We start from the raw sequence: 25,308 nt of genomic DNA, 5'->3' as shown, positions 1-25,308 counted from the left end.
AACTCTTGTGATATTATATTTTGATTTTTTAAAGGATATAGCTTAATTAAAATTGGTTGGCAAAGAAAAAGCCTGGGTTAAAATTGATTTTATTTTACTGCATAACAAACTTCATAAATAGTTTAATATAGATTAAAGTATATTTTTGATTCTTTAACTTTACATAAGTTTTTTTTTTTTTTTTTAGTAGACAAGCAGAGCTTGCAGGCAAGGATCAAACCTTGATAAAGGCCACCAACATGTGGCTACTGGCCACTGCGCCACACAGGTTGTTTTGAAAGTTAAATTTAATATTATAGTATTTAGTAATATTTTATCAATATTTAAGAGTTTAATATCATCTTTTTTTGTTAATAGTTATAAGGTCAAATGACTAAAAGTATACTTTTAAAGTTAAGGGACCAAATTGAAACCTCGACCAAATATATACTTGAGCTTTTTATATATTTACATATCTCTGATTAAAAATTCCTCCCCTCCCCTAAAATACATAGGGAGGACAAGGAGAGGTTGAGAAGAGGAGAGATCTGTTTTATTGGATGAAGGATGAAAAAAAAAATATGTAAATTGGTGATATTTAACTTTGAAAAATCTTAAATTTTAAGTCACTCCAAAATTAAGATAAATCTGAATAACTAAAATTCAAAACAACCAATAGCAATAAACCAATCTGTTGCCTTTTCAGTAAAAAAATCTTAATCATAAGGTCTAGCATAATTGACACTTAGTTATGTTCATTAAGTATTTAGGCAGGAGTTTGAATTTTGACGGTATGTATTGAGAAGGTCTTATGGCCAGCACTAAAACCCTTATGAGAAGTTTATGGTGTATGGGGATTAGTCACTGTTAATAACGGTGGATACTCATGACTCAACAAAAAAAAAATCTTGAACTTGAGTTTTTCAATTATGATTTTACATGTTAATTTAATTATATCGGCTATAATTTTATAAATAATATTATAGATTTATAGGTATACGTTACACATATGTTGAGGTAATTCTTTGAATCCCCGCGTAATTTTATCCTAGACCCATCGCTGCTTGTCTTGTGCTTCTAACTTCTAAGGAATGCTAATGTGCATTGACGTGACCAAGCACAACCACGATAAAAGCAAATACTAAGAACGGGTTTTGATTTGTGATTTGTAAGTATTTATAAGTATTTTTATGTAAAGTGAAACAAAAATTTTCTTAAATGCAGTTGAAAAATTGTTTTTAAGCTATTCTAATAAGTCAGGTCATGCCACGAAAAGTGGAAGAAAGTAGAAAACTGTTTACTGTCCGCATAGAAAAAATAAAATAGAAAAGGGAAAAAACTCCAAATTGAATAAAATTAGTCAAATCACTAATCAATAATCAATAACAAACAAGTAAAGGCAGAAGTTAAGCCGCGAAACTTCACGCTTTGAATGTAAATACGGAAACAACTGTGCCAAAATAATTACTCCTCCGGTTCTTATTATAAGACCCAATTTGACTTTTTATTTGGTCCTAATTATAAGACCCAATCCATTTTCTCTCTTATATTTATGTATTTTTTTCAAGATAATCCTTCTAATAATGATAGTTTTAGCCAATATACTTAATTAGCAAGGATATTTTAGGAATAACAACACTTATTTATTATAAATAACCAACTTAACTTACTTCCTTAATCTCCTCAAATAAGTCAATTGGGTCTTATAATTAAGACCGGAGGAGTATATATATTTTGGGTACAAATGCCCAAATAATTTTTTTATTTAAAAAGAAAAACTAATCTAACAGTGCTTATAGTTTCACTTGATTTTGAGTCGAGTCCTTCTAGTTTTTTTTTTAATGAAATCCTTATAATTTATTATATTAAATGAGCAAGTCCTTTTGTTAAAATTACTCCAGCACCGTTAATGCTGCGTGATATGTCATTGAAAATGCTTGCTTTCTCTTTTTCTCCGGCGCCGAGAATGACCTTTCTCTCCCTCTTTCTTGTCGGTAAAAACTTTTGCTCTCTCCGTCATCAATCATGGGCCAACCATGCCAATCAATAAGAGGAAGAGATGCTCCATCTTAAACTGTATTCACGCGCACTGCTTCTACGTTGTTGGGGATTTAAGACGAAGTCGCATGAATACTGGGATTCAGCATTCCAGAGTCATGACGGCTATCAGAGCTTTCGGCGGTATTCCTTACTTCTTTTTGGGCGATACAACCGGGTTTGCCTCGGTTTTTTGTTGCTTCCATTAGAAACACAACTCTGGGTGTGATAGCATTTGAAGTCAACTCCTTGAAGAATCATTGTTTCAAAGGCCTTATTTTGTCACGACGCTTGAATCAGAATTAAATACCCCAGTGGCAATATGACAGGTTCGTGATTATCAAAAGCTTTTAAAAAATGGTGTATTATATGTTAAGCAAATTTTTTAAAATAACAAATTAAGGTGATTTTTTTGTTAAACTTTTCCAAAAAGAACATGCAGCTGTATATAATGCAATCTGTCATATTGAGTAGAATTTCATTTGCAAATTTACCATGTTTGGGACAAAACTGCCACCGCCGGAAAGGAAGCGAGGAGCAAAGCTTCGATATTATCACTTCATAATGTAGAACCCCAAAATTCACATGATCTTATCCTAAATCCCCAACATCATACAAGCAATGCTAATGAAGGGGTGAATACAATTTAAGAAGGAGCCTTTTTTATCCTTGTCGACGTGAGATTGGTGGTGTTGGCTCTTGAAGGATGAAAGAGAGAGAGCCATGAGCCCATGAGCTTTTATTGGGAAGGACTAAGGAGAGAAAATAAGTCCATATGCTGCCTTAATTTTAATGGAAGAACTTGCTCGCTTGGTGTAAGAAACCATAAGGATTCCATAAAAAGGGAAAAAAAATTAAAAGAACCTGATTTAAAATCAGTTAAAATTATAATCACCGTTAAATGAGTCTTCCCTATTCAAAATGCTAAAATAATTAAATCCACATATACTAGATTTTTTTTTTTGCCATAAGATATACTGGGTTTTTGATTCGTAAATGGACAACCGAAGAAGCTTTCTTACAAAAACAGTGAATCCGGCCCAAAAAATTATGGGGTCGCTGTTGTTAACCCGAGTAAATGCGAACCCGGCTGACATGATTTTCTCAAGGCCTAACAGAGTGTTTTGGAGGCCGAAACTTGGCTGTTTGTAAACGCTTGAAGTTGGCATGAGATTTTGGATCTAAGACTGGCTGTTTTAGAAGCATTTTTTTTAAAAACAAAACAAACTCCTTCGCATATTTACTTCGTATACTGTAAAAAATACTTGATTTTGATTCTCTTACTCAGGTAAATTCCAATCAGTTTTGTAGCCTTCTGATGATGATGCAGATACTTGAGATACTGAAGCTTGACTGGGAGGTAAAGCTCTGCTATATTGTTAGGAATGCAAATGAAGTTGCTGATAAATTAGCCAAACAAGGGATCTCAGTCTCCTCCAATTTGGATACGTGTCCGAGTGGCTTGAGAAGTCTTGTGGATAAGGATCGCTTGAGATTTAGTCCCAATCTAGTCCAGTTTTTCCTTTTGGGCTGAGCCCTCTTTTGCACCAAAAAATCTGACATGTACATTAAAAATTTGTATCAAACATAAACTTATTCAAAAAAATAATGCGAGTAACATAAAAGCCCTAATTCTTTGCATGCGCTCGCTCCTGGAGTATTGTTTGCGGCGGTGAGTTCTTGGAGCTTCCTCTTATCCCTATCAACAATGGCTGAACGTGGCGGAGATCGTGGCGGCTTTGGCCGTGGCTTTGGGGGTCGTGGAGGACGTGGTGACCGGGGTCGCGGAGGCCGCCGCAGGGGCGCTCGTCGGGAGGAGGAGGAGAAATGGGTTCCCGTGACCAAGCTTGGCCGTCTCGTCAAAGAGGGAAAGATTCGCACCCTCGAGCATATCTACCTCCACTCTCTTCCGATCAAGGAGCATCAGATCATCGATACGTTGGTTGGTCCCAGCCTGAAGGACGAGGTGATGAAGATCATGCCGGTCCAGAAGCAGACGCGAGCCGGTCAGAGGACCCGGTTCAAGGCCTTCGTTGTTGTCGGGGACGGCAATGGACATGTTGGACTTGGCGTGAAGTGCAGCAAGGAGGTGGCCACGGCCATTCGCGGCGCAATTATTCTGGCCAAGCTTTCGGTTATTCCGGTGAGAAGAGGCTACTGGGGTAACAAGATCGGGAAGCCGCATACAGTTCCGTGCAAGGTTACTGGAAAGTGTGGTTCAGTTACAGTGCGGATGGTGCCTGCCCCTCGTGGTGCTGGAATCGTTGCTGCTAGGGTGCCAAAGAAGGTACTGCAGTTTGCAGGAATCGAAGATGTCTTCACTTCTTCACGAGGGTCGACCAAGACGCTTGGGAATTTTGTCAAGGTTCGTTGTCTAATTCGCTTTTTAATTTATGCAATATATTGAATTGAAATCAAATTCCTGATAAGATGTTACTTGATACAAATTTGCGTGCATCCTAGTCTATCCGTTAATGATGCCAGAGAAAGAAACGCGTGGCTATACTAGCATTCCTGGATTAAGAGAGTGCACGAGAAGGTGTAGCCTTCGCATAAAATTATGTACAAATTAACTTTTGAAAATTCATGATTGGCGAATGGAGTCAAATTTTGTGATCAGGGATTTTTCTGAGGCGACAGTGATGTTTAAGACCCAGAGCTGTTTTGCTTGAAAGGCTCTTTCATCTATAAGTAAAATTATGTCGGTTTGTACTACAATCCAGGCATGTACAGATGGAAGCATCAGTTTATGTTTATGCTTAACTTGTGTTGGGATGTTTTCTATTATGAGGACTTGGCTTTAGACGCAAATGTGAATTGTAAATACATTCCCCCCACAAATATTTTATGATATTGTAAGTGAAAATTAATCTATAATAATAGTAATTACCTTCATATCATGTCTCAAGTCACAACTTGCATCGCATGTATTTTGTGTTACAAATTAATTCGTGTTCATGTCAATAATGTTTTATCTTTCTGCAGGCTACTTTTGATTGTTTGCTGAAAACCTATGGATTCCTAACGCCTGAATTCTGGAGGGAGACCCGCTTCGCCAAATCTCCATTCCAAGAGTACACAGATTTATTGGCAAAACCGACTGGAAAGGCTCTGATCCTGGAGGATGACAGAGTGGACGCTTGAGGTGGCACCCTGTAGTTCTTCACATTTTCGTGTTATGAGCTGCACGGGATCCTAGAATATGTTTCGATAGGAACTGGTAATTAAGTTATTTGCTGCTTATGTAGTTTCCCTCTTTAACCTTTTTCGAGGGGCCGTTTTTCATGCGTTTCCTTGTTTTTGAATTTCCGCCCAGGGGATATTCACCAAGTTTGAAATACAAGAGTTTTCTTCCTGAATTTTGAGAATAATTCTTATGCTCAAATATCTGTCTCTGTTGGAAAGTTATGTTTCTTATCTAACAAAGCTCACCTTATCCCCATTAAACAACCATATTAACTTAAACAAAAAATTTATCGAATGACGAAATGAATCGATCGCCATTCACATGCATTTCTGTCCGTGATATTTCCTATCTGACATTCTAAGTAAGTAACGTGGTTAACCTGCTGGAGGCCACGCCAGGGCTAAGAACCGCAAAATTCTCAGGCTGAGACCAGAACACGGTCTGTCCTTTCCACCCTGGGAGCGCTAATCCCCGAAAGAAAGTTGACCACTGTGCCGTTTGGGAAGCTCTATCAATTTTATCCAGCACAGGGTCGTTCTTCTTGAATTTTCTGGCCAATGGGTGGCTGCTCAGGACCATTTTCCGATATTGGAGGGTTGTCCCAACTCACAAGTAATAGAGTGATGGTCATTGTTAGCAACGGTGTTCTTGTATTCCTTGGAGTTGCATGTTAGCGTCTGGAAATACACTTCACGAGATGCTACAAAGTTGGTGTAGTAGAGGAGGAAGGTCCTTGGCAAATTTAAATGACAACCCACATAAAAAAATTTTGAGTTCTATAAGTGAGTGTACGGACGTGTGTTATTAAAAAAAGAAGGAAAAGAAAAAAATAGAAGAGAAGGGAGGAAAAAAAAACTCAAAATTGAGTAAAATGAGTCAAATCAATAACAATACTATTTTTTTAATATAAAAGTTAGTTGACTAATTTGAGTAAATTAAAAAAAATTAGGTAAGTTAATTATTTGTAATAAATAAGTATTATCTTTTTTAAAATATTTTTATTAATCAAATGTATTTTAAGTGTAGTATTAGTTAGACCTATCATTGTTATAAGGACTATATTCAGAAAAAATAGATAAATATGAAAGATAAAGTGGATTAAGGTCTTATATTTAGGATTAAAATAAAAGTAAAAAAACTCTTATATTAAGAACTGGAGGTAATATTAAATAAATAAAGGTAGAAGCTTAGATGCGAACGTTTTTGTGGGGTTTTGCTAAATCACCATTTCTGCTGGTGATTCCAAACAAGCAGGGTAAAATATTGGAATAATTGTACCAAAATAAGTCTACCGGCTAATTTGGAATGACCAATAAAGAGTTTTTTTTTTATCATGATTTATGTGAAGCAAGAATGTAAAAGAGTTTTGTTTCGATTTACATACAATATACATATAAATACCTATAATTGTGTTTTTTTGCTAAAGCATATGTATCGTTATATCGGAGACAATTCTATTTGAGACGCTGTCAGGCACTAAATGTGGACACTTCTTCCAGTAATGATTCAAACCTTAATTTGTCACGTTATGAGAGATTAGTCCTTTCTGTTAGACTTAATTCCTGTTAGTCCTATAATTGTGATTTCAAAGAGGCCTATATATGCTAGCATAAAAGGAGAATCCAAAAAGTTTTGTTGCAAAAAATTTAGTTTTGGACCAAAATTTTATTCAGGTTGTTGTTGCTGTTAAGCCGAGTAAAAGGGTGCTTAGCAAAACAAGAAAAAGCACTTTTTAGTATCAAATAATCACCACACATTTTGAGAAAACCAAAATTTAGCGCAAAACCATAGTTTTAAGCTGTGAAAACATGATTTGAGAAGAAGCAAATTTTTGTTTTTACTTTTGGATAGACATCAGCGAATTGCAGGCTTTGAAAGACATTTGAAAGACATGTATATTTGTATTATCCTTTTTCTTCTCTTTACAACCCCAACAAGACTTACCCAAATATTTTCATTTTTTCCTATTATGTTTAATACTCCTCTAGTCCTTAATATAGGACCTAATTCTTGAGTTGGTTTTGATCCTAAATATAAGACCCATTTATTATATTTATCAATTTTCTCTAGATTACCCCTGTAGATACTCCTTCAACCATAATCAAGTAGAAGAGGGAGATGAGGTATTAAAAAATATGATTATGGTATTTTAGGAAAAATATGTCACTTTTCTTATAATTAACTAACTTTCTTAATCTAATCAAATTAGTTAAATGGGTCTTATATTAAGGATCGGAGGAGTAAAATATATAATAAATTTATGACTTGAGCTGTAAATTTAATCAAATTATTATGTTTAATATTTTCATCATATGATTATTAAAAAATATTAGGAAAATTTATAAATATATAATAAGAGTATTATTTTTAAAAAATATATTTAATCTTATATTTTATATACACATTAATTATTAATTAATCATATAACTAATAAATTGCTGTTATGTATAAACTTCAATTTTTTTAAAGAAATTATGAAATTTCATGTTTAAAATTTTTAAGTGAAATAATCATTTTTCTTAAAACATTTAATTTTATATTTTATAAATATATACACATGTTAATTATTAGCTATTTATATTTTATTATATTATTTATTATGTTGGCAAAAAAATATTACTAACAAATTTATTAGTCCTTTAGCTTTAAAGTCGAAGGGAAAGCAGGAAAACGATGGAACGCTCTCTCTCGCTCAAACTCGTGGAGAAAGAAGAAGCCCCCACCCACCCCGATGACAATCGATCAACTAAAAAAGTTAAAATACGCGCAGATCACAGCAATGAACAAGATGCAGAGATGGTTACAGATGGCCAAAATTTAACTCATGAAGAGGAAGATTGCATGGCAGAAGAAACTGAGAATGATCAACAAGCCCCTGCTCCCCCTCAAGCCACCGACCAAACTACGGATAAGGGACCACCAAAGCCAGCATCTTTTCTCGACAAACTCCTTAACAAAGACAAAGTCTACGACGACGAAGATGATTTTGTCCTTGATGAAGAGGATGTACCTTTCGGGAGGGAGGGCATCTTCCCGGCCATTAAATTCTCTCCCAGGGTCCACAAAGCTCTCGAAGATAGTATGAAGTTCTCAGTAGTTTTAAAGCTACTTGGACGACCTATTGGCTACAATCGCTTACAGGACCACCTTCTTCAACTCTGGAAGTTCCCAGGTCCCTTCAAGCTCATTGACCTTGAAGGAGGTTGTTTCATCGCTACCCTCTCTAACGAGGAAGATTATCAAGCAGTACTCACGGAGGGGCCTTGGGTCATCGCTGGGCATTATCTCACTGTGCATCCTTGGACCCCAGATTTCTCACTGACAAACCACTCCATCTCCCAAGTGGTAGCATGGATTCGCATTCCAGGTCTCCCCACAAAATATTACAAAAAGAATATCATCAGAGCTATAGGTAGGGTTCTCGGCAGTTATTCGCATTGACTATAACACAAAGTCGAGAGAGAGAGAGGCAAATTTGCTTGAATGGCTATCATTCTTGATTTATCTAGCCCTCTCACTTCCAAGATTGTCGTAGATGACAAAGCCCTCCTGGTGGAATATGAAGGATTACGCACAATATGCTTCCACTGTGGTAGATACGGCCACCTTGCTGAATCTTGCCCAGTCAAGAACCCACAAGTTGCTACCTCTATGATGAATGCTCTTGAAGCAAAACCAGACGCGGTGGCGTGTCCTACCACCGCCGATGAAGTTCATGACGCAAACCCCTATGGTGATTGGATGCCGGCACCTTTATTAAAAAGGCATTTTTTCAAAGATGCAAAAAAGGTGTCAGAGCACAGTTACCTTAACCATGCCACTAAGGGCTCTAGGTTTGTCCTTCTCCACCATCAAGACGCCCAACCGGATAGCCAACCTGACACCCCTCGGGAAAATGACAACTTGGCTCACAGCAATCCTATCATCGAGACACCGAACCATCAGTCCAGCCTAGCCAAAACAATGAAACCTGCAAAAAATGCCATAAAAAAGCCACCTCCTCCGCCGAAAACCCAGAAAAAGACTACCCCTGGCCCTTCCCCTGACTCCCTCTTCGCCTTAAAAGCCTACAAAGCCTCCACTTCGACCTCTTCCTTAGACTCCTCTAAGCACTCAGTAGTCATCCTACCTAACCCTAAAGCACCACTAAAGCCCACCAATAACCAATAGCCCCTGTCCCACCCAGACAGAACCCCAAGCCAGCCCAAACTCCAGAACAAAATAAGGAAAATTTAGGGCCCAAACCTCCCGACAAATCTTCACCCTCCTCTGGTGTCAAGCTCAATTTGGGCCTCCAAATAGGATCTACCAAACACAAGACCAGAGAAAAACCACCCAATCTCGTAGATGATGTCTTAAAGACCATCACCAAAGCCTTAGACAATGATTCAGAGCTCTTCGATGATACCATGGATGATGATGATGTTTAAAGCCGCTCCGGCTTGGAGAAATAATTCTCTTAAACCATTAACATGGTAGCAGTCATATGGAATTGCCAAGGTGCGGCCAAGAGTAAGTTTCACTCAGTGCTTAGAAGCATAAACTAGAAATTTTGATTCTAATGGAGCCCAGAATCTCCGATAACATGGCAAACAAGGTAATCAAGAAGCTTGACTATCCCAACTCACACTGAGTTGAAGCTTGTGGCTTCTTTGGAGGCATTTGGATGCTATGGTCTGACCATGTACATGTCGAGGTCATCCTAAACCATTGGCAATTCATCCATACAAAAATCTACCTTACTCAAGAAAAGAAGTCTTTTCTTCTCACAGCGGTGTATGTGAGCCCGTCAGCGACTACAAGAATGCAGCTTTGGCCAGAACTCACCAACATTGGCCAAATCATCTCTGACCCTTGGGCCATCGCTAGAGGCTTTAACTCCGTCCTCACTTCAGATGAGCGACGATCAAGTTCAGGAACCCCTCGAAAAGGCTGCGCCCATTTCAATCACTTTGTTAACTCTTGCTCTCTCTTTGATCTTGGATTTTCGGGACCCCGTTTCACTTGGAGATGTGGGTTATCTTTTGCCAGATTAGATCGGGGTCTTAGTCAATAAATCATGGATTGACTCTTTTCTGAATACAACAATCCTCTACTTGCCTAGAATACAATTTGATCATTGCCCACTCAAAATCACTCTGAACCATAACCCATCCAATGCCTGAGAGGCCCTACCTTTCAAATTCCTAGCAGCTTGGCTCACTAACCCTAACTTTTCAAACCTGGTTAAGAACAATTGGAATGATGAGCTATCGTTGAGGACCAACCTCTCCAATTTCATCGAAGCAGCTAAAGTATGGAATAGAGAAATCTTCTGAGCCATTGGTCTTAAAAAGAGGTCACTTGAGGCTCGTATTGTAGGTGCTTAGAAAGCTTTAGAGGATAATCCTCTCTCTGTCTTCCTCCACAACCTCAATTGCGAGCTAAGCTCTAAATATGAATCGATTTGCCTACAAGAGGAATTATTGTGGATTCAAAAGTCCCGGTCAAATTGGATAAATTTGGGGGACTGCAACACCTCCTACTATCACACCAAAGCTAGAATACGTCGTTCCAGGAATAAAATAGCTGCACTCAAAAATGATGATGGTGTGTAGGTTTCGGACATAGAAGAGCTTAACCGAATGATACGGGAATTCTACATCAACCTTTACTCTAACCCCCACTGTGATCCTGAACCATACAAGCACAGAGGTATGTTTCCCCCTCTTACCACTTCTCATTGGAACAATTTAAATGCAGATGTTACCTTTGATGAAACTAGACAAGCCCTTTTTGAAATGAAGCCCCTAAAAGCCCCTGGCCCAGACGATTTACGTGCTTTATTCTTTCAAAGTTAGTGGGACATTGTTGGCAATTCTATCTTTAAAATGGTCTCATCTCTCTTCAATGGAGGTACCCTCGACCCCAACCTAAATAGCACCCTGATCACTCTCATTCCAAAAACAGCCCAACCATCCAAAGTCCAAGATTTTTGACCGATCAACCTTTGCTCTGTTCTCTATAAGCTCACCACCAAAATCATTGCAAATAGACTCAAAACTTTGATGCCGTACCTTATACTCCCCTTCCAATCTAGTTTCATCAAAGGGAGAAGTATTACTGACAATATCATTATAGCTCAGGAGGTAATTCATTCTATGAGAAGAAAACAGGGGAAGAAAGGATGGCTTGCTATAAAAGTGGACCTCGAAAAAGCTTTTGACAAACTCAACTGGTCTTTCATTAAAGACACTCTTGAGGATGCAGGCCTCCCTTCACGGATCACTAAACTCATCATGCACTGCGTGACCACAAGTAGCATGAGTCTTCTATTCAATGGAAAACTGTCAACTTCTTTTAGTCCTTCAAGAGGGATACGGCAGGGGGACCCTCTCTCCCCATACCTTTTTGTCCTCTGCATGGAGAGACTCTCACAAGCCATCTCCAAAGAAGTTCAGCAAAAGAACTGGGAAACCATAAAACTTGGTAGACGCGGGCCCCCTCTTTCTCGTTTGTTCTTTGCAGATGATCTCATAATTTTCAGTGGCACCTCTCCTCACTAGCTGCAACTTATTCAAAAGACCCTAACCGAGTTCTGTTCAGCATCAGGCCAGGTTATCAGTCTAAGTAAAACTCGAATTCATCTTTCTAAGAACATCGCCAAACGCGAAGCAGACTAGATTTGCCAATTTATACGGTTCCAAAAAACAGACCAATTGGGCAAGTATTTAGTAGTCCCCTTGTTGCCCTCTAGAGTCTCTAAGGATACCTACCATTACCTTGTCGAGAAAATCCAATCGAGACTCTCTAATTGGAAAGCCAGATCACTCTCACTTGCAGGAAGAATTACCCTTGCCAAATCTGTGCTTAGTGCCACTCCATACTACACCGTGCAAACTTCCCTCTTACCTGCTTCTTGTTGCAAGTCTATTGACAAAATCATATGAGCTTTTGTTTGGGGCTCTGATGAACATCACAGAAAGATAAGCTTGGTCAATTGGGTTGACATGTGCCGACCTACCAGCATTGGCGGCTGTGGATTGAAAAACCTTAAAGGTCAAAATCAAGCTTTCCTGGGAAAATTAGCTTATCAACTCATTAGCAAACCAGACCAATTATGGGTCCAAGTGCTTCGCGCCAAATACAACTGGGGCCTCAATAATAAGTATGAATTCAAGACTAAAATTGCCTCTTATACTTGGCGAAGCATTGCAAGCATCTGGCCCGACACTGAACTTCATATTACTTGGATAATTGGGGACGGCAAGACCATTAGATTCTGGAGTGATCATTGGGTAGGCGATCTGGGCCCCCTCAAAAATCTCGCTTATGTAGATGTGCCAGACTCTGAGATACATAAGCCCATCACTGACTATATAGATGAAAGAGGCCGATGGGATTGGCAAAAATTCCAACAACTCATCCCTCCAAGGACTCAATCGCAAATTGCTATGATACCGCCCCCCAATGAGTCAGCGGATACAGATTCATGCCACTGGAACCTCACTCCTAATGGCACATTTTCTGTTGCTTCAGCCTATCATGATATCCAGAAATTTGACAATGAAATGCAGGACAAAAATTGGCAATGGGATTGGCAAAAACCTCGCTTATGCAGATGTGCCAGACTCTGAGATACATAAGCCCATCACTGACTATATAGATGAAAGAGGCCAATGGAATTGGCAAAAATTCCAACAACTCATCCCTCCAAGGACTCAATCGCAAATTGCTATGATACCCCCCAATGAGTCAGCGGATACAGATTCACGCCACTGGAACCTCACTCTTAATGGCACATTTTCTGTTGCTTCAGCCTATCATGATATCCAGCAATTTGACAATGAAATGCAGGACAAAAATTGGCAATGGATTTGGAAGTGGCCTGGGATCCAAAGAGTTCGCACTTTTCTCTGGCTAGCCACAAAAAACAGACTCCTCACAAATGCTGAACGAGTTAGAAGAGGCATTGCGGAGACAGCAGCTTGTGGAATCTGTCATACATCCGTTGAAGATCTTGATCACGTACTCCGACATTGTACCTCGGCCTATACTTGCTGGAAAAAGTTTGTCCCTCCTTGTAAGTTACAAGAATTTTATGCTAAACCCCTCAAAGATTGGTTGATTTGGAATCTCAATCCAAGATGCATGGGCACCCACTGGAGGCAGATCTTCGGCACCCTTTGTTGGAAGCTTTGGGATAATAGGAACAAAGGCATTTTTGCTAATGACGCCATGTCTCCGGAGGATATAATCATTACTGTTATTTCTTTTGTTAACCACACCTATAATGCGAAAGGTGTCTTAGATTGTATTGCTGGCACTGCTTAAAGTTTGTACCGTTGCTGTAAATATTTTGATTAATATATTCCTTTTCCACTAAAAAAAAAACAAATTTATTATTTCAAATAAAAATATAAATTAAAATCTATTTTTGGGTTAAGGTGTATTCAACATCCTAAAATATTTTTTTACGTGTATTCACCACTTTGAAGTATTTTGTGATACATCCAATACTCCAAAATATTTTTTAGGTGCATCCAACACCCTGAAGTATTTTTTTACCTTGTTGCTGGATGCATAAAAAAATATTTTGGGTACTAAACACACTTAAAAAAATATTTTGAGATGTTAGATCCACTAAAAAAATTTCTCAGTACTGGATGCACCTAAAAAAATATTTTAGGGTGTTGGTTGTATCACAAAATACTTCAAGATGCTAGATGGATATAAAAAAATACTTTGTGATGCTGGATGCACCTTAACCATCTATTCTTTATGTAATTTGCACATTAAAATATTAATTATTATATTAACTTATATCTTTTTTAGTAATTTGCACATTAAAAAATGATTTTGATAACCACTATCCAAACACTCTTATTTTATCCAAATCATTTTCTATTATTTCAAAATCTGCTCTCAAAATAACTTTTTTTCTCAAAAACTATTCTTCTTTTAATTTTATCCAAATACCTCCTGAACCTAGCTGACGTGATTTTTTGAGGCCGAACAACTTACATAAAAAACTTAAAAAAATTACTACCTCCAGTCCTAATTATAAGAACCAGTTGACTAATTTGAAGAGATTAAGGAAGTAAGTTGAGTTAGTTATTTGTTATAAATAAGTGTTGTTTTTTCTAAAATATCCTTACTAATTAAGTGTATTGACTAAAACACTTATTATTAGAAGGGCTACTTTGAAAAAAATATACAAATATGAAAGACAAAATAAATTGGGATCTTATATTTATGATTAAAGTAAAAATCAAATAGGAGGTAGGAGGTAGTATTTCAGTAGCATAAAAACCCTAATTCTTTGGATACGCTCGCGCCTAAAGTATTGTGTGCCGCGGTGAGTTCTTGGAGCTTCCTCTTGTTACTATCAACAATGGCTGAACGAGGCGGAGATCGTGGCGGCTTTGGCCGTGGCTTTGGGGGTCGTGGAGGACGTGGTGACCGGGGTCGCGGAGGCCGCCGCAGGGGCGCTCGTCGGGAGGAGGAGGAGAAATGGGTTCCCGTGACCAAGCTTGGCCGTCTCGTCAAAGAGGGAAAGATTCGCACCCTCGAGCATATCTACCTCCACTCTCTTCCGATCAAGGAGCATCAGATCATCGATACGTTGGTTGGTCCCAGCCTGAAGGACGAGGTGATGAAGATCATGCCGGTCCAGAAGCAGACGCGAGCCGGTCAGAGGACCCGTTCAAGGCCTTCGTTGTTGTCGGGGACGGCAACGGACATGTTGGACTTGGCGTGAAGTGCAGCAAGGAGGTGGCCACGGCCATTCGCGGCGCAATTATTCTGGCCAAGCTTTCGGTTATTCCGGTGAGAAGAGGCTACTGGGGTAACAAGATCGGGAAGCCGCATACAGTTCCGTGCAAGGTTACTGGAAAGTGTGGTTCAGTTACAGTGCGGATGGTGCCTGCCCCTCGTGGTGCTGGAATCGTTGCTGCTAGGGTGCCAAAGAAGGTACTGCAGTTTGCAGGAATCGAAGATGTCTTCACTTCTTCACGAGGGTCGACCAAGACGCTTGGGAATTTTGTCAAGGTTCGTTGTCTAATTCGCTTTTTAATTTATGCAATATATTGAATTGAAATCAAATTCCTGATAAGATGTTACTTGATACAAATTTGCGTGCATCCTAGTCTATCCGTTAATGATGCCAGAGAAAGAAACGCGTGGCTATACTAGCATTCCTGGATTAAGAGAGTGCACGAGAAGGTGTAGCCTATGAACAAAGCTGTGTAGAAATTAACTGTTGGAAATTCATGATAGACGAATGGAGTCAAATCTTGTGATCAGGAATTTACCTGAAGCAGCATTGCTCTTTTGACACTTGATAGTTGTTTTACTTGAAAGGCTTTCTCATCTATTATGTGAAATTATGTCGGTTTATACTGCAAGCTTAGGCATGCACAGATGGAAGCATCAGTTTTTATTCATGCTCAACATAAGTTTTCTCTGATGACTTGGCTTTCGATGCAAATGTGGATTGTAAATGCATTCCCCTGATATGATCGATCTGCCAGCCAGACTATTGCTAGTCATCGCAGATTGTGTACTTTCCAGGCTTGGTTGTTTAAATGACGTCTCGGAAGTGTGTCTAGTGTAGCAAATCGTTGTAAGATATTATAAGTGAAAATTAATCTATAATTATAGTATTCATCGTATCATGTTTTACAAGTCACGATTTGCATCACATGTAATTTGTTACAGATTAATTCATTTCAGTAATTCTTTTATCTTTGTACAGGCTACTTTTGATTGTTTGCTGAAAACCTATGGATTCCTAACACCCGAATTCTGGAGGGAGACCCGCTTCACCAAGTCTCCATTCCAGGAGTACACAGATCTATTGGCAAAACCAACTGGAAAGGCTCTAATCCTGGAGGATGACAGAGTGGACGCCTGAGCTGGCACCTTGTAGTTCTTCACATTTTCGTGCTATGAGATGCGGTAGATCCTAGGAGATGTTTGGATAGGAACTGGTAATTAAGTTATTTGTTGCTTATGTAGTTTCCCTCTTTTATCTTTTTCGAGGGACCGTTTTTCATGCATTTGCTTGTTTTTAAGTTTCAATTCAAGGGATATTCATCGTGTTGAAATACCAGATTATTCTTCTTGAATTTTGAGAATAATTCTTATGCTCTTATCTGTAGCTATTGGCAAATTTATGTTTCCCATCTAACCCAGCCTAAACAACCATTCCAACCATATAAACTTCAACAAAAATTTATGAAATGGCGGAACTTCATTACATTTTTTTACAACCATCGACTCGATGAAATAGTTGGGTCGCCATTCACCTGCATTGCTGTCTGTGATATTTCCTATCTAAGACAATCTTAGTTAGCAACTTTGTTAACCTCCTGGAGGCCAGGCCCGGGCTAAGTACCCCAAAATTCTCATTTCTGAGACCAGAACATGTTCTGTTCTTTGCACCCTGGGAACACCAACCCCCGAAAGAAAATTGATCACGGCGCCGCTTGAGAAGCTCTCTATCAATTTTATCCAGGACGGGATCGTTCTTCTTGAATTTTCTGGCGAATGGGCGGCTGCTCAGGACCATTTTCCGATAATCTCTGACTCCAAGAGACCTTGGGTGTTGTTTTGGAGGGTTGTCCCAGGTAATGTAGTGAAGGTCATTGTTGGCAGCGGTGTTTTTGTAGTCTTTAGAGTTGCATATTACTGTCTGGAAATACCCTTCAGGGGATGATACAAAGTTAGTGTAGTAGAGGAGGAGGGTCCTTGGCAAATTTTCCCACCCCACAATGCAATATTCAGCAAATGATCTTGATAACATTGTCCACGCTGAACCTGTATTTTAGAAGCCAATCAGACTAAACATTGAACAGACTTGGTTGGTGGGGTGTTTGTTTAGAAGTCGTTGAGATTGAATTTATGAAAACATAGTTGAAGAAAATAATAGCCAGACAGAATAGAGGAAACCGAACCGAACCAATCATTCGGCAGGCCTAATGTTGTCGGCTTTTTCTTAACTATACATGTCTTTTGAAACAATTCTGAAGTAAAATATCTGTAAATTTAAATAAATTATAAATTCAATTATGAAGCATCATATCCAACAACCTAAACATATTACATTGTACATGAATTATCCATTAGGGTACATGAAATTTTGGCTTGATTCGATTATTTTAGGTTGTGTACACTCAAACGTCAAATTAACTGTACCAAACTTAAAAAATAAAAAGGACAGAATCTAATTCAGTTCCATCCAGTTCGTGGTTTCAGTTTAGTTTCGCACACAATGTGTTATGGTAATGGTACTAGGTACGTCAAAAACATCCCTCTTGTTCCTATGATGTGAGATCTGGTGTGGGTACGGGGAGGTGGTGGGATTTTACTGGGCCGACATTGTTGGTAAAGTTGTGGAAGCACATTACGCCCATGTGCTCCCAGCCAGCAGTACAATGCATCAACCATTTAATGGCCTTCCATGAATGATGGTCCCCGCCCTTCGCCTTCACAAACACGTGAAGGGGACATTTCTGCCTGCCAGCTATATTGACGATCAAGCCCTCAATTATAAAATTCTGTCCACTCTATGTGATTTAGGATTGATTCTCTGTTTGACGGTTTGTGTTCTTTTATCTGAGATGACTAGTCCTTCATCATGCAAACATTTTTCTTGGTATTTCAATCCGACTTGGATTTTGAATGTTAATAGCCATAAACAACGCGACGAGAAGAAAAATACAAAACTTGTTCTTCCTTAGTTTGATGTTAATTATAATAACCATCAAGTTTGATGAGAAGAACCTGTATATAGTTTAAAAGCTGTTGGTAGACTCCTCTGCTTGGACGCCCACCAAATTTCTGATTTCTTGAGGCTATACAACCCTGGGTCTATAATAATTGGCTTCCCCCTCTTATTACTGAAATAGATATAACAACAGAATTCAGAACTTTTGGCCAGAAAAATAAGGCATCAAACAGAAACAGGGCTACTTACAATTTCCAACCCAAGTGACTGCTATGCTGTATGAAATTGATATCTCTGGGCAACCCAGAAAAGGCTTGGATCAGATCTGAAGAGACAAATGATTCATCAGAGTTTGAGTTCACAACGAGATGCGCAGAATCAGCATTAGTAAGGTCACACGCAATGACACAAATGCTTTCTTATATCTGATACTCATAAAAATTTTAAGGCCACTCACCATACCATCTTGTGTAACTAAGGGGTAATCAGAGGCGCTGAGATTGATAAACCAGTCCCACTGGCAAATTCTCAGAAGTATTGCCATGGCGTGAAGCGTGGTAGAAAGCATTGTTGGTCCTCTGTAAGTCACCAAATTACGCTTCTCCACAACCCAAACATTACCCACTGCCCCAAAAACAGGATCCTTTGCCACAAACTCAAACACATCCTTGTGCTCTGCCTTAGGAGCCCCATAATCCATGTGAATCAGATAGTAATTCCCAGGATGATACAACGCTCGCAGCAACCTCTTGAGCTTACCGGAATCACCTCTTGACGCAGAGATCAAGTAGGCAAACGTGACTGGGTATGATCCTTTGCTGGTTCTTGAGATATTGAAGGAGCTCTTATTCACAGGCATGGACGTTGATATGGGCATGGTTAATCTAGTGGGAATATAAAGAACCATGAACAATAGAGATAATAGCATGAACGAAACCATAAAAACTTTGACACCCATTTGAGAGAAAACTGCCAAGAAAGGAAGAGAAAATGAGGAAGGAAGGGTGAGTGGCAACAAGAAAGTGGTAGTTAAATGGTTATGATATAAAATGGGATTGATGAGTAAGGTTTACATTTCTGAATTGGATTCGTTCCTTCAAACATAAGGAGGCCATAAGTTAGTTGGAGGGAAGAGAGGGATATAGATTCTAGTGAGACCATTATTGGTCTGCTTTATCAAACAGGTAGAAACTCTTGTTCTGATAGGAGCCTGAAGCTGAAGGAAATATTCCAGAAGAAGCACTTTCGAGCTGACGGGGTTGAATCGCAATCATGGCCTTTGATTTTAATCGTTCAGTGCTTGTGACTAGTGATGAGCCTGAATGGCCAAAACTGGAAGATTACAAGTTAGGTCATGTATTTATGTCTCACCAACTTTGCTCTCCGAAGTCCCGGTCGGTAAGTTAAAGATATGTGAGAACCGCTATCAACCCTTCCATAAAAATTATGGCCTCAAATCATTATCATCCATAATACTACCTCCGGTCCTAATTATAAGAGCTAGTTGACTAATTTAAAGAGATTAAGGAAATAAATTAAGTTAGTTATTTGTAATAAATATGTATTGTCTTTCCTAAAATATCCTTGCTAATTAAATGTGTTGGCCAGAACTACTATTATTAGAAGAGCTATCTTAAGAAAAAAGGCATAAATATTAGAGACAAAGTAGATAGGGATCTTATATTTAGGACCAAAATAAAAGTTAAACGAGATTTTATATTAAGGACCGGAGGCAGTATTAATTTTCTCCCAACAAAATATATGGAGGCATTTAGATTGATGGGAATTATTTCTGTTGTCGATTATAGCTTGTAATGTATAAATAATAAAAATAAGTTCATTCTTGGAATACAGCAACATGTAATTTTCAATAATTCAATCCATATATCCACCTCCACCTTGAGATAGTTCTTAGCCACCAGATTAGATGCTGTGTCCAATCCGATTACACCATGGAAAGAATATTATACTTAAGACGGTGGTGAACATTATATAGTATCGACTTAACTAGGTTTCATCATTTAATTTCTGAAGATCTATCTAAAAATTAATTACTGTAATGTGGATTCATGCCCGTTCAGGTAGTCTTCTTTTTTTTCAAAAGAAGAAGGAGGAGGGTGCAAATGTCAGCGTAGCGGGCCTTCCTAGCATGGCCTAATAATTGGGCTGGGCCTATTTTGCGATGGGCAAACAGAACCTTCATACGCGTGAAATACAAAAAAAGAGCCAGGAATGGATTCCAATTTCTTGCTTTGCTGGTCGAAACTTAAGCCATGATATTTAAATAAGTCATTTACTATTTTTTTAATTTAAGAATTAATATGTTTTTGCTTTTTGGTGGAGAGACTATAATTTTGATGGGGCATTGAATACTTTTTTTCTGAGTAGTTAGACCGCTTTTTTGCCACGTGGAATTACTTTAATTTGATTATTGGCAATAGAAAGCAAAACAAACATTTCAGTCAGGGGCTTTTCCTTTTGTTTTTTCGAAAGAACTTAACTTTAGAATTCCCCCCAAAAAAGAAAGAAAGAAAACCAAATGAAATAGGTATATGGTTGTTTGTTCTATTCGGTCAGTTGTTTCTTAACTAACTTGTCTTCTATTCAACCCATTTCACAGTTGTTTCTTCAAATCATTCTTTTCCTATTACTATTAGAATGATTCTTCACAAATTTAACCAAACCATTCCAATTCTCCCAAACAACCATGCACACATATTTCCTGCTTCACTGTTTTCGATCAAAGATATTTCCTTCTTTATTGTACATCACGTTTTCAATATATACATGCATATAAAGGACACCTATGTGCATTATTAATATTTTATTTTCTTCACCAAAATTTCCATACTGTTTTAGGTTTGAAATTATTTTTGTTCATATTTTGCGTATGTCACTCCCTATAGATAGTTTTTTTTTAACGTGTTCAAACTTCTGATCTTTCTGCTTTTAACAAACAAGCTCCTGATACTGTTAGTCAGACTTCGAAATTATTTTAGCTAAACAGGCATAATAAAAGGAAAATATATATTGGAGTCTGGTGTCATGTTTCATACTTTGTTTTTTTTTTTTTTGACCTAGAGTCATGTTTCATACTTTGTAGACTTTAGAGTCTTCGACCGGACAAATTATTTATAGTAGACGTCGTAGTTAGCTCCAGGATATACACTGCAAGTCAATATTGCTGACCAATGTGTGGTAAAGAAAAATTAATATATATATTTAACAGGCAGTTAGAAACTAATTAATGGTCAATGCTAGCTTCCAAACCTTATCTTCCTTCTTTCAAACCACGTATTTTGAGTTTTGAATAATCTGTATATACGAGAAAAACAAAAGGCTCTTTTTTTAAACATTTAATTTCTGAATATTTTTCAGCCGTGCAATAATATCGTTTGGAGAAGGACAAAAATAAATTAGCAGCCGAACTGAGATCAAACACGCAGCCGCTTTATTTATCTATTATTCTTTTTGGCCTTTTAAAAAGCAGTATATTAATCTAATCAATATACAAACGAAAAGGAAACACAATAGTCTTTCTTTATTTCACTTTTTTTTTTTTTTTTTGGCTTCTCGTATTTAAAGCCGCAACGTTTTTCCCGGGAAATTATCCAAAGGTATCACGTGACAACAACCACCGGAGGAGAGATTATTCGAAGAAAGGGACCCTCCGGAGCACGTCACGAAGGCCGATCCTCCGCCTCTACGTCATCATTCCACGCCAGCACACAATGGAAGCGAACACCCCCCACCTCCCCCACTTGATATTGACTAGTGTAGCGTACACCGTATGAAAACCAAGAAAGAAACATCTTTCAAAGCAACCGGGAAGAAGATGGACTTGGTCAGTTCCTTCTGGTTTTCGATAATCTGTTATTTTAATCCACAAGGCACCGGGAAACTTCCATCGTGGTAAGCGCCGCATTGATTCGTTCACCCCAAGAAAGTGAAGGAAAAACTCATATAAAAGACTGAATCGAATACTGTGTGGATTAAAATAGGCACATCATGACCATTTTGAGCTCCTTCAATGACACTAGAGGTACACAGAGCATTCGCGTTCAAGTTCAAGACGACAGGCTTCCGCACGCAAACCCCGTCCAGGTTCTCTCTCCCCCTCTGTATCTTTCTTCCCCGTCAAGCTTCTTTTGCTTTGCAACTTAACTCTCTCGCTTTTCGTTCATTTCTTGATTTTATTTTTCCCGCCTTGCTTCTTACAAAGCAAGCTTCTCTGCTTCCGAGACATCCATTTCTTATATCACCCTCTTCTCTTGTATCTGGGTAAAATTAATACGATCAATGATAGCCTCTGAATTGGTTATCCATCCATTAGTTTAACGAAGATTTCTCCTGTCAACTTGATCTTTTGACGGCGCAGGGTCAAGATTCTGGCTTTCCGAACAGAACAGTGGCGAGGCAGATCTCAACGAGGGTCTTCAAAATTTTATTCCTCTCACACATATTGTTTATCGCAGTCTTAACAATTTTCCTGACTATCTATGGCCTAATCTCTGCCTCTCGCAACCACCAATTCCACCCCTCAAAGTGGTACCCTCCGCTTCTGTCTTCAACAGCGAGTGCTGGAATAGTTGCCTTTACATGTCAATGGATCACAGCTCGCAGGCCCTCGAAGGCCATCAAGGCAGCATTTTGGCTGAGTCCTCTCCTTACGCTTGCAACTGGCGTTATGTTTGTGTACATTGAATCTGCACTTGGTATGGTAGCTGGTGTGGTTGCTTTGGTTTCTGCATTAATACAGTCACTTTATGGCTGTTGGGTTAGTCCCAGATTTGAATATGCCACCAGAATTTTATCCATCTCCTTAACTTTTCCTCCTGCTAGAATTATGGGGTTGGTTTTCTCATCAATCCTTGCTGGTATTCTTTATTGCTGTTTCCTTGTTGCCGGGATAGGAGGAGCTAAAGCTATTGAAAGCAAAACCAAATTGGCCGCCTTGTTCATCTTGGTGATCCTGCTTAGCCTGGGATGGACCATGCAGTTTCTTAAAAATGTGCTGCAAGTATCTGTCTCAAGGATCATGTACATGAATTTTGCTTGTGGAGTACATATTGACACAAGAGCGGCAATCTATGACACAATCAAGTACTTAACTGGTAGTGTTTCCATTGGTTCCATCCTCGTGCCTCTAATTGGACTCTTTCGGGGTTTTGCAAGATCCATGAGCCTGGTTGGAGGCGACACGGATGAGTTCATGTTCTCCTGCGTTAGTTGCTACGTGGGGATTGCTTCTACTCTCGTAAGACATGGCAACCGATGGGGTTTTGTGTATGTAGGAGCCTATAACAAGGGAATTGTGCAGTCATCCTCTGATACGTGGGAGATGTTCAACAGAGTTGGTTTGGAGCAACTGATAGACTCAGATCTCACAGGATCGTTCTGTTTTTTTTGTGGGGTGGCAGGGGGTGCTATTAGTAGCCTAGTGAGTGGAATATGGACCATATTACTTCACAGGAACTATGCAGCAGAAACATCCGTTTATGCCTTCTTGATTGGCTACTTCATGGTGAGTCTTTTATTTGCATATTTTTCATTGTTTCTTTAGCATCACTTATCTGCGTGCGTCTTCTTGATATACTCATCTTGGTGCCAATGTCATTTACAGTGTCGGTTGGCTATGGCATGGCCGCAAGCATGCGTTTCAGCTTACTACGTAGCTTATGCAGAGAACCCAAATCCACAGAACAATCGATTTGACTCAACAATCCCAGTACGGTTGCAGCAGCTTCAAAGAGCTCGAGCATAGCAAACATTCTCGTGTTTTTCATAGTTTGATTCTAATCTCACTAATGTGGGTTCCCTACCTTAGTCTCATGAAATTGTTGACACTAGCACATTGTTGCGAGGACTAGTAATGAGTTTGTATATAGGGTGAAACATACATGGCTCATACAACATAATTCAGGCTAGAGCAGCCTGAAACCACATGTTTTCAGTGTCCTATGATTCTTCCCTTGCTTCTTCCAGAAGGAAGTTTGTCCTATAATACCATTGGTTGATCAAATCTACTCACCTTCGAATTGAAGCAACTACAGACTGCAATTTTTCACTTTGTTAAAGTAGATACTGGCTTTTACAAATTAAAGCACGTAACTTCACGGGGAAAAATTACTTACACCATCTCTAATCATCTACAACTTTCATGTGAACTTGCCAGAGATCAAAGTACAGTGTATTGCAATATTTGAATCTTGTAAAACGAAGAACGCAAAAGGGACAGGCATCAGGGCTCTTCCTTCAGATAGGTGGACCTGGCTAGATATTCTATGTTCATATCAAACTACTTCCCCTTTTGGTCACAGGTTACGAGAGTGGAAAGGAATTTCCTTCTCGTCACCTCTGCGTAGAGTTTATCATGAACTCTTATCATTTAACAATATCTTTTCTTCTAACCTATAAACAATAAGAAAATGAGAGTATTTTCAATAATCGAAATACTTTATTACATTTTTCATTGCATTCTTTTTCATTCTATGATTTTATCTCCCGTGCATATCGATCCTAACAATTAAACGGAGATAATTCGATCATCCACATTCAGTCCACATGGTCCCCAACATTCAGTATATGCATGGCAACAGTTGCAGCATTAATGATTAAATGGCAGCTTATCAACTAGATTGTGGGCCAGTGTTTTCATGAAACCTGAAATGAATTGCGTTTTTAAAAACTCATAAATAAATAATATGACTTTTTAATTTTTATAGATTACTCCTCCTCACTTTAACAACTATCATTTATTTTTTGTGCTTAAATATAAACAATATTTATAAATTGTCTAAATTTTTATAACAAATTTTCTATTTTGTCCTCATTAATTATTTATTTTAATATTTAATATATTGTTTGTCTCATTTTTCAAATTATCATCTCTTTTTATTATACATTCCCTCTCTTTCATAAATCTCTTTGTTATAATAAATTTTTTATTTTTTTCTTATATTCTCTTCCCTACAAATAAAAATATTTTAAAGAAAAAACTTTTAATTTTTATTTATTTATTATTTTTAACTAATTTTTTAATCTATATAACGAAGTCTCATGTTGATTATAACAAGAAACGGAGGAAATATATATTATAGGTATATAAAATAGACATAGATATGCGGACGTGAAACACGAGCAATGCTGTTGGATCTATTTAAAAAGTAAAAGCAGAGCGCAGGAAGCATTAACATTTCCAAGATAAGGTTGTTGAACCAGGAAATAGCATGGTACCTGCTACCTAGGCAGTCAATTTCAACGATAATGCCTTGGCCTTCCCATTTGGTGTCACCGTACTGGCCAAGAACATGAACTCTCGGCTGGCCTTGGCAATCACTGAAACGGGGAATGTCTTGATTGGCTTTCTTAGCCAGTAGGCTTTCCCAATTTTTTC

At 38.4% G+C, this 25,308-nt stretch overlaps 4 protein-coding genes and 1 pseudogene across 4 annotated transcripts; 4 read left to right on the top strand and 1 right to left on the bottom strand.

Moving 5' to 3' along the window:
* The first annotated feature begins 3,668 nt into the window (after nucleotides 1-3,668).
* LOC114719901 (40S ribosomal protein S2-3) lies at nucleotides 3,669-5,387 on the top strand. The gene is made up of 2 exons (XM_028905471.1): nucleotides 3,669-4,381; nucleotides 5,002-5,387. The coding sequence occupies exons 1-2, from the start codon at nucleotides 3,725-3,727 to the stop codon at nucleotides 5,158-5,160; spliced, it is 816 nt and encodes a 271-aa protein (XP_028761304.1). The 5' UTR covers nucleotides 3,669-3,724; the 3' UTR covers nucleotides 5,161-5,387.
* A 3,299-nt stretch (nucleotides 5,388-8,686) lies between these two features.
* On the top strand, nucleotides 8,687-9,373 carry LOC114719895 (uncharacterized). The gene has a single exon (XM_028905459.1). It carries the CDS (start codon nucleotides 8,687-8,689, stop codon nucleotides 9,371-9,373), a length of 687 nt encoding a protein of 228 aa, XP_028761292.1.
* A 5,153-nt stretch (nucleotides 9,374-14,526) lies between these two features.
* Nucleotides 14,527-16,323, top strand: LOC114719902 (40S ribosomal protein S2-3-like; annotated as a pseudogene).
* Nucleotides 16,324-16,404: 81 nt separating this feature from the next.
* On the bottom strand, nucleotides 16,405-19,224 carry LOC114719899 (beta-glucuronosyltransferase GlcAT14A-like). The gene is made up of 4 exons (XM_028905470.1): nucleotides 18,375-19,224; nucleotides 18,162-18,237; nucleotides 17,969-18,084; nucleotides 16,405-17,002 (listed from the first exon to the last, which is right to left on the bottom strand). Exons 1-4 carry the CDS (start codon nucleotides 18,868-18,870, stop codon nucleotides 16,488-16,490), a joined length of 1,203 nt encoding a protein of 400 aa, XP_028761303.1. The 5' UTR covers nucleotides 18,871-19,224; the 3' UTR covers nucleotides 16,405-16,487.
* A 2,631-nt stretch (nucleotides 19,225-21,855) lies between these two features.
* On the top strand, nucleotides 21,856-23,933 carry LOC114719921 (protein PNS1-like). Its single transcript, XM_028905494.1, has 5 exons — nucleotides 21,856-22,016; nucleotides 22,291-22,627; nucleotides 22,755-23,436; nucleotides 23,536-23,710; nucleotides 23,739-23,933. The coding sequence occupies exons 3-4, from the start codon at nucleotides 22,759-22,761 to the stop codon at nucleotides 23,674-23,676; spliced, it is 819 nt and encodes a 272-aa protein (XP_028761327.1). The 5' UTR covers nucleotides 21,856-22,016; nucleotides 22,291-22,627; nucleotides 22,755-22,758; the 3' UTR covers nucleotides 23,677-23,710; nucleotides 23,739-23,933.
* Nucleotides 23,934-25,308: the final 1,375 nt, after the last annotated feature.

This window comes from Neltuma alba, unplaced genomic scaffold (genome assembly GCF_004799145.2).
Source record: "Neltuma alba isolate B1F8T4 unplaced genomic scaffold, ASM479914v2 tig00011958_pilon, whole genome shotgun sequence".
Classification (NCBI taxonomy): Eukaryota; Viridiplantae; Streptophyta; class Magnoliopsida; order Fabales; family Fabaceae; genus Neltuma; species Neltuma alba.
The sequence above is the reverse complement of the archived record's forward strand: the minus strand, read 5'-3'. Positions and strand labels throughout refer to the sequence as shown.